Source organism: Notolepis coatsorum, assembly GCF_963971535.1.
Source record: "Notolepis coatsorum genome assembly, chromosome: 13".
Classification (NCBI taxonomy): Eukaryota; Metazoa; Chordata; class Actinopteri; order Aulopiformes; family Paralepididae; genus Notolepis; species Notolepis coatsorum.
Window position 1 is genome coordinate 62,412,046 of NC_140177.1, and position 9,966 is coordinate 62,422,011.

Genomic DNA, 9,966 nt, shown 5'->3' on the forward strand with positions numbered 1-9,966 from the left:
TCACACAACCAGATAAAGTTACAATCTGCTTAAGCTATTTTAGGAAGTCTCCCAGTTTGGGAGGAGGGTTCTTTCAGACACCTGAAATTGACAACAGGGTTCTCTACAACTTCAGTAAAGAAACTGGATTGGGGTTGTAGCAGACAGATTCGTTGTTTGGTTACAGGGGTGTCCTTTTTAATACAATGTTTCCCCCACACAGACGCGAAAGCAAAGATTAGATTTCCACAGGCCTCCCTCCAATGTCAGACACAAAAGAAAAACGACAGGAGGAGCATATTCCTGGAAAACGTATGAAAGGCATGCATGCACTGTCCGGTCCACCGCGAAGTTAGTTAGTATAAGGCCACGTGTAGCCAAGCAATAAATTAAGCAGATGAAATAGTGGGACAATCTCCTAAAGGTAAACCGAAAAAACAGTGCTACAATAAAACAATTGCAGAGGCCAAACTATTACATAAGACCACTAGAGTCAACTATACACACAGGGGACATGGACTGACGTGTCATCATCACTAACTGTGCCAAGAAGTCACAACCAACGCAACTTTGATCTGTTTGAACTTCGGTTTTTGATAAGGCAAAATAGCAAGAGACATGACTTCAGGCAAGACAATTTGGTAACGCTAACCCTCACTAACTAACTCAATATAACGTTAATCGACCGCTAACGTTGATCACAACTCCAGCCAAGTTAGTGAGTAACGTCCACGTTAGCTAACAGTCCTACACAGCTCGCCGACACGTTCGCCAAACTCATACGGCCTGCAATTAATTATGTAAAGTCTATGAGCTATCGCCAAGTTAACTTTGATAATGTCATCACCGATTGACATTCACGATCCTCTAACGTTAAACGTGGACGGTTATCGGTGGCCAGATATCAAGCGGATAACACCAACTTAGGTTAGTTAACGTTAGCTCGTCGTTTTTAAACGGAAAGCTTGGACCGTTCCAACCCAGCTAGCAAGCTAACGTGAACTAGCCACCAGCTGTTGGTCGACTGGGCGGTACAGTATAGCACTGTCGCCAGCCAGCATTAAAGTGTCCAACACTGGCAATGCTAACATAATGCTAACGTGTTAGCTAAAGAATCAGTTGACCAAACTAGCCAGCTAACATAGCTGGCTCGCTAACGCATATCGGTATACATCGGTATGTGCATCTTTAACGATAATAATAATAACATGTCATTTAACAATCAATGCATTTCCGTAAGGGAACAACTCGTGTCATAAAATTGGGACACATATGTTACACCGCGCTGACACGAGTAAATACATAAGCAACACTTGTAGCTAGCAGGCTAAAGTAACTTGCTAACAGGCTAGCTGCATGCGGCTTTCTGCGAGCCCGTCCGAGCAACAGATTTCCTCGTCGCCAACATTCCCCACTTCACACCGGTCCGACGCGGAGCCAGGCATACTTGAGGTCGGAGCTGCAAGGCCAAGTAAACATGGTGGTTATAACAACAGCCCTAAACACTCCCGATTCGCTAGAACGGGACTCTATGGCATACTACTTTGCTTTATTCGACAGTTAAACGTAACTTCAAAGATAAGCAGTGTACGAAACTTTCACTGTCTTACCTCTGCTTTTTACTGACAGCACAGGGTTTGTATTCGAGTTGTGCGACTCCCTCTCTCCGTTTTCCACAAGATGGCTGAGTGCGAGTCACGTGACACGAGATAAACCCCCGTATGCCAATTGCCAAGGGAAGATTTGCTGACCAGTACATTTTCATTTAACAATATTAAACTTGTTGTTATAACTGTCTTTAGTCTCACATTATTCTTACATTTTATATCACAAGATATGCCTGCACCTTCACACAGATTCAGATGTAACATACGAGCGGTTGTTCTGTTAGTTTTTTTTACATTTCAAAGCCATGCATTTGGACAGGATAATAGATAGGCACATGATAGTCTTCATTGAATGGCTGTCAAGCCCGTCTGTATGCGGATGATACAGTTGTGTGACTCTGTACAGTTGGCCATTGAGAACTTGTAACTTTCCTTTATTGCCCTCCAGGAGGTCTCTTAAATTAAAATTAAACTTAAATAATTGGTTATAGTCAAACTAAATTGATGTTGTTTTCTAGAGCCAGAAATATTGATTATGACAGTGTACACATTATAGTAAGTAGTTCTAGCATTGAGAGTGTCACTGAATATAAATATCTTGGTGTGTGGCTCAATGAGAAATGTACATTTAAATTCCATGTGGACAACCTTGCCTCCAAGATTAGACCGCAAATTGGCTTGATTGATTGAAAACTTTATTAAAAGATTGCAGAATAGGTACCGTACAATACAGTACGGCTCAGGGGCGGCTAGGTGGTGTAGTGGGCAAGGTCGAGCCCAGCTCTCCGCATTGCTATCAGGAAATGGCGGGGGTAGTGTGAGCCTCCCACACGTTACACCTCGCCAATGAGAGTCCGCGCTGGCAGGTGAAAAGATGTGACAGGCTGCCTCCTCGTGTATAGGAGGGGACACGTGATGCAAGGCCTCTATCCTCCCTACAACCGGCCAGTGGGGGGCATATGCGAGCAACGTTCAAGACAGGGGAGGGGAGAATTGGCACAGCAGAATTGGGATGGGAGAAAAATAGAAAAAGTGTTGTCAGAGTCACATTAAGCAGCAATAACTTTGTCATGACGAGGTGGGCGGCTACGTGGCGTAGTGGGCAAGGCGCTCGCCACGAATGCGGAGACGTTGGGCCAGCGCTCCACATTGCTTTCAGTTTAGCTGGTCGTTCATACTAACACAATTGGCAGTGTTAGGGGGTGGGAAGCTGATGGGTGGGGATCGGACGTTGTGGACAGCGACTCCTATAGGTCGGTTGGTGCGCCTGCGCAGCAGAATCAGGAAGCGCCGGGGCGGCGTGTCCCTCCCACGGTCCCACGCAGACCCCCGATGCTGTGAGATCGCGCTGTGCAGGTGAAAAGATGCGACGGCTGCTTCCTCGAGTACCGGAGGGGACACGTGATGTAAGGCTTCGTCCACATTGCAGCTGGCTTGTGGGAGGCATGGCCTAACAGCGTTCGAGACAGGGGAGGGTAGAATTGGACGATACGAAATTGGGATGGGAGAAAAATAGAAAATGGGAGAAAAAAGTAGATAAAAAAAATACAGTACGGCTCAATACAAACAACTGCTAAGAGGATGCAGACCAGAAAAAGATGTAGTCGTGTTTAGGGCTGACCCATATTAGTCGATTAGTCGACTAATCGGTCGAAAGGAGCCGTAGTCGACTGCCAACCTCTTAGTTGAATAAAATAAATAAATAAAAAATAAATTTTAATAATTTTTATTTTTTTATATCATTCTTTCCAAAAGAAAAGAGGCCTAGAAGCGTGGCTAACGCTAATGTCACGCATACCAGAGGCTAACTGCCTACGAAAACAGGCACAGAGGCACTGAGAGGATTTCACCCATCTAATGAACACACAGACTAGACAAATATCAAGATGTATCCATCAGTGGACCAATTGCATGCTTTTGCAGAGGACAAGAAGCCTTCAGTCGACTCCTTCAGACATTAAGCACCCCCCACAGCCCAAATGGAATGATAAAAAAATATATATATATATTATTTTATTTTATTTTTTTAGTCAACCAATAGTCGACTAACGGCAAATTTTGGCCTATCATAGTCGACCATCCAAATCCTTAGTCGGGGACAGCCCACATAAGTGTTGTCAGAGCCAACAGGTGCCTGTTTGGGCCAGTCGTCATACTAACTAAATTGGAAGAGTTAGCGGGTGGAAGTCGATGGGTGGTAATCTGGACGTTGTGGACAGCGACTCCTACAGGTCGGTTGGGGACGCCTATGAGGGCCGACGGTCCACTCTACTGGTTAAAGTTGCTTACTCGTGAGTAGTACGTTCATTGATAAGGAAAAATAATGTCCACAGCTGCTCCGGTGTAAAACAAAGATATCCAAATGGTTTATTTCTCTTCCACAGCGAAGTCTTTCTTTACAGAAGTGATCCTAAAGCTATTTTCCTAAACTAAAACTTGTTTGGCTGTTTACTGCCACGAAATATTCACGTCACTACTACAAGGTAAGAAAACTGTATTTTCCCAGTCTCCAAAATCACCGCCGACTCGACAAATGAAAAAATTCCTCCACACCTGAAAGCCGTAAAACTCAACTTGCCGGCTCTTTCCACAGCAAAACGGTAGGCAAGGCACCCTGGTCTAGAAATGCAGGCTTCAATCTATGTTGTTTAGTCTATCTGTTCAGTACTGCTCAGCACTGTTTCAAGATGCACAATGAGCTCTTCTGAGAGAATTGTTGAATAATATTATATTATACACAAATGTTCTAGAATGTTTGATTATGACATCATACTGTGACATCCCAAATGATCGAGAATGTGTGAGTATGACATCATACTGTGACATCACAAATGTTCTAGAATGTTCTATTATGACAAATAAGACGGTTCAATGACTTTATCTAAATCCAATCAAATATTCCTAATGCCGTTTCAATGTAAGGTTATAAAAATAAACATTCATATAATACAATAACCTAAATATACAGCTAAGCCCCATTGTATTCTGAAATGTAGACTTTAACAGTGTAGGCAACTAAGCCAATAGAAATAAGGTATAACTCATGAGTGCTTTAAAGGGCTCCTATACAACGCCTGCACAGCAGAGACAGGAAATGGCGGGGGTAGTGTGAGCCTCCCACACGTTACACCTCGCCAATGAGAGTCCGCGCTGGCAGGTGAAAAGATGTGACAGGCTGCCTCCTCGTGTATAGGAGGGGACACGTGATGCAAGGCCTCTATCCTCCCTACAACCGGCCAGTGGGGGGCATATGCGAGCAACGTTCAAGACAGGGGAGGGGAGAATTGGCACAGCAGAATTGGGATGGGAGAAAAATAGAAAAAGTGTTGTCAGAGTCACATTAAGCAGCAATAACTTTGTCATGACGAGGTGGGCGGCTACGTGGCGTAGTGGGCAAGGCGCTCGCCACGAATGCGGAGACGCTGGGCCAGCGCTCCACATTGCTTTCAGTTTAGCTGGTCGTTCATACTAATACACATTGGCCGTATTAGGGGGTGGGAAACTGATGGGTGGGGATCGGGCGTTGTGGACAGCGACTCCTACAGGTCGGTTGGTGCGCCTGCGCAGTAGAATCAGGAAGTGTCGGGGGCAGCGTGAGCCTCCCACGCGTTACTCCTCGCCACTGAGAGATCGAGCTGCGCAGGTGAAAAGATGCGACTGCTGTTACCTCAAGTACCGGAGGGGACTTGTGCTATGTATGACTTAGTCCACATTGCAGCCGGCTTGTGGGAGGCAAGAAACAGCGTTCGTGACAGGGGAGGGTTGAATTGGATGATACGAAATTGGGATGGGAGAAAATATAGAAAATGGGAGAAAAAGTGGATAAAAAAAAACGTTGTCATGACGAGGTATTCATCTTTAGCCTAAATGGCATGGTTTATTTCACATTGTACCACAGAGAGAGAGAGAGAGAGAGAGCTAGAGTGCAGAGCGATAGAAGGGGGGGGAACATTCCATTTGATCAAGGACATTATGTCAGTCATTAGACCGCGTCTCAGCGCGGCAGCACCCTCTCGCTGTGGATAAGTATCGTGCAAACAAACATACATGCAAACATACATCAATACTTTACTTAACACTCACACTTATGAATGACGTGTATGTACAACTTTTCCAAAATCCTTTTAAACAACAAAAGAACATGGCAGTCAATATATTACATAGCAGTCAATATTTTTACACACCAAACATGACCCCTGCAAATTTCTTTAATTTCAGTTTGGAGACAGGCTTGGTCATAGTATCTGCAACCATGTCATCTGTAGGACAGTAAACGAGTGTCATTTTCTCTTCTCTTCTCTGAATGAATGAATGAATGAATGAAAACTTTATTTAACAGATTGCAGAATGGGTACAATACAGTACGGCTCAATACACACAATTGTTAAGGGGATGCAGACCTGAGAAAGACGTTTGTCTTGTTTACATCAGGGTCCCCCATTTTCAATTCATATAGACATTTATGACATACACAACATACATGACATTTATGGCATAGGGACATATAGGAAAGAAATATACATACGGCGGGGAGGGAATATATACATGCGGTGGGGAGGAGACTGTCTATTAGGAGGTGGTGGGGGTTTTGGGCATTTACGGTGGCCAGTTTCGAATTGCAGCCTCCCGTAGGTGCGGTTTTGAATGTGGGTAGGGATTCACATTCCTTTACAGCTTTGGGTAGGGCGTTCCACATTGATGTGGCATAATTGCTAAATGTGTTTAGTCCCTTGTTTGAGCCGAATCTGGGTTTAACATGATTTGTTGAGCTTCCTCTGGTGTAGTGGTTGTGGTATTCACTGACCTTTGGGAAGTATTTTGACATGTACATGGGTACCTTAGTCGTATAGTGTATCTTGTAGACCAGGCCCATTGCAAGTTGCTGTACTCTGTTGTCTACTCTAAGCCATCCTAGGTTGTCAAAGTGGGCAGGGGTGAGGTGGGTTCTGGGGGTAAGGTCAAGTAGTAGTCTGACCAGTTTGTTTTGTGATGTTTGTAATCTTGTTTTAAGCGCCTTTGAGGTGCTTTGGTACCATGAGGTGCACGCATAGTCGTAGTACCCTTGAATGAGTGCTCCTGCCAGAGTCTTCAGGGTATTCTTGTTTACCAGAGAGGAGATCCGGTACAAGAATCTAGTTCGTTGGTTGACTTTTTTTATTACATTGGATGCCATTTAGTCACAGGAAAGATTTGCCTCTAGGATGGAACCCAGGTAGGTAATTTCGTCTTTCCTTGTGACAATATTGTCACCCACTGTAACTGAGAAGCCGTCGGTCTAGCTGAGTTTGTTATTTGAACCGAAGAGAATGGACTCTGTTTTGCCCATGTGTAATGATAGTTTGTTATCAGCGAGCCATATGCAGATTTTGCCTAGTTCCGAGCTGAGGGTTTTTTCAACCTGCAACTTGTTCTTGTTCTTGTATGATAGATCTAATGAAGTGGTATTTTATATCCACATATTTACACCTCTGTCTGCACACAGGGTTCCTGGCAAGTGCAATAGTCCCCTGGTTGTCTTCATAAACAACAGTTTTCTTATATATATATGAGTATCTATCTATACCTTCGAGCAGTTGCTCCAGATAAATACATTCCTGAATTGTCAAAGCTAGAGCCATATATTCGGCTTCACAAGTTGATAGTGCCACTGTGGGCTGTTTCTTTGTTTTCCAGTGAGCTGTCTTTAACCATACTCACACAATACCCTGTGGTACTTCTCCTGTCGCTGGCGTCCATGCAGTTACATGCAAATGTGACAGATCGTATCGGACTCCTCTGCGTTGTGTATTAAATGCTGATGTCCCGAGGGAGAGTCGAACTGGGGTCTCCCGCTCTGCGGGCGACGACATAGACTGCTGCACTAAGAAGTGAATTCACCTCTGGGTACCGTACCTATGCGTCTATTAACCCTGTTATGAGGAAGTGAGTTAAACTCGCAGCCCGCTTACTGCCACAGTGACTTCTCAACACACCTGTTTCTGTGACTGTGGATATACTCACGGACCTCCGTTACACAAACATCATCAATACTTTACTTAAAAATAAGGGTCCTCCATTTTCAATTCATCAAGACATTTATGACATACAAATATACAGAACTGTTTAAGAAAAAGAGATCATAAAAAGGCTGTCAAAGTTAAAGCACAATTCCTTTAACGCCACTATTTTCTTTAATTTGGAGCAGATGGAGGTTAATGTAAATGGGGTGATTACAGCTGTGATCAGATCAGCCTTTTTCTTGCGCTCAAACGCAAGGTGCAGCGGTGTACATAGAAAATCAAAAGCGCACGGGCGCATATTATTAACAGTATGTTACTCACCGGGAATCTGCACCATGCTGCTCACAGCCCTCCAGGCATTGCTGTTTATATCTCAGTCGTGGTAAGACCTGTTAGACAGGTCATACGTGGTTAGACAGGTCATACAAACAAGATTTGTCGGAAACTGCCAAAATGAGTTTCTCCTCCATTATCGTTTGGTTTGTTTTGCTGTTGATTTCTCTTCAGATACCTCAGATTTGTAATCCATTCCCTCGGTTTATTTGATTGATCCATTGAAGGTGACATTGGTGCACTCCGTGGCTAAAGTTGAAACTTTTTCAACTAAGCCGTTCTCACTCAAAACAGCCAAGTCAAGCAACAATGCTGCATTCAATTAATTTCCAATGTGTACCTTGTGCATACCTTGTTGTAAATGTCACCGGTCTTATTTGACATGCCCTGAGTGGGAGTTGAACCCCGGTCGGCCACACCGCGGGCGCGATTACAGACCGCTATACCAAGAGGTGAATTCACTTTCTGTTTCTGTATGCCTTTTAAGGGGGAGTGAGTTTTACTTGCAGTACCACTACGTGCCACAGTCACTTCACAACACTTGAAGTACATCGTGACTGTGGATATACTCGCGGTACCTCTGTTACATAAACAAGATATGGTAGATATAGGACTGTTACAAAAGACACATCTCACATAATTGGAACATAGTAAGTGAAAAAAATGGGACATAGACACGTATTTTCGTCTTCCCATAAGACATGACATAGGAGGGGGGTGGTGACATTAATCTCAGGCAGGGTCAATTATGAACACAGCAGAAATTATGGATAAAAAAGGAAGGTTACAGTTTGTGTAACTGAGGGGTACAATTCCCTGACTGTATTGTTAGATATGGTATTTAATACCACTACCTCTTGTACTTTAACTTCTGGCCATCCAGTACATGATATAAATATGATGAACACTTTCCCACCTGATGAAACGAAGTCCACACAAATGTACAAATCGAATATTTAATATAGCAAAAGGTATATACAACGTTCACTTGTTTACACTTATGATTTGAAATGCACTTGTATGGCAAATGAGTATTCGTAGGTAAATCAACATTGAATGTCCAATCTCTGGTTACGCAGGGAGTAAGTATACAACCTGTTTCTTTAGGAAACTATAGCGATGGTACTTAAATGATTATAGCTGGATACACTAAGGGGGGGGGGGGGGGGGGGGGTCCCGCTGGTTGTAAGACAGTAGGAGGGGGGGGTTAGAGAAGCCGCTGGCGGTATCCCATCTGGCCGACGATTTCTTGGGAGAATTCAAAGTCTTGAACACGGTGCCCACAGAACCTCGGTCCGCAGACGAATACAGCTGGACCCTCTGGTGGACGGTAGCTGCCGGTCCACAACGGAGAGACGTGAGGCGACCTCACTGGGGTAGAGCGCCGTCTCACCTGGAGTCCTCTCCGGGGGGTAGTTCCAACACTCCGCAGTGTTGGCCGTTATCCATGGAATAATCAAAGCACCCAAAGCATAATCCAAGCCGTGGAAGGCTCGCCGTCGTCCGGGTAGAGTAATCCAATATACAGGTCCAGTCGCCCTGGCCCGGAGCTCCTCGGATGCAAGCACCACTAGTGGTCTGCCCAGCCTGGTTAAGCGTCCAGATAACGTCAGGAACGATGGGGGTACTGATAACTTTATAACTCTAACCGAACGATGCACCATACATAAATAGACTATTATTAGCTTAATAGAATACGTCCAACTCGACGGTATAGTGCCAAACTATGACTATTCAACTATTAATCCACACGATATCTCAATGCCTATTCTGAGGCCAAGTAGGCCTTACTACACCACACGTGCGTCGTGGGTGAGGCTTCGCGTCTGTTACTCTGTTGGAGGGTAAAGAACTGGACTAAAAGAAAGTTCTACTTTACTTGCGCCATATATATATGCGCTATGAACAAATAGTACCATTCGTATTTCGCCAGACGTATTCCTACGCGGAACCGGGGCTTGCCACGACATGTTGGGCGGCACGATTGAACTTGAACCTAGGGGTATGGCTGGTGGCGCCAGGTTCTCGTCCAATGGTAGAATGAAACT

General features: G+C 44.5%; 1 protein-coding gene across 8 annotated transcripts in view; it reads right to left on the bottom strand.

Annotated features, from left to right (window-relative positions):
- The window catches only part of gigyf2 (GRB10 interacting GYF protein 2), a 78,715-nt gene extending 77,055 nt beyond the window's left edge, over positions 1-1,660 (bottom strand). For 2 of the 8 annotated variants that reach the window (XM_084327446.1, XM_084327445.1), the window contains exons 1-2: positions 1,590-1,615; positions 1,325-1,438 (exon numbers count right to left, since the gene is read on the bottom strand). In XM_084327446.1, the coding sequence (XP_084183572.1) occupies positions 1,325-1,424 (100 nt within the window). In that variant the 5' untranslated portion in view covers positions 1,425-1,438; positions 1,590-1,615. Of the gene's footprint in view, positions 1-1,324; positions 1,439-1,589 lie in introns of those variants that run through there. The other 6 variants (XM_084327448.1, XM_084327447.1, XM_084327452.1 and 3 more) reach the window with 3 other exon arrangements.
- Positions 1,661-9,966: the final 8,306 nt, after the last annotated feature.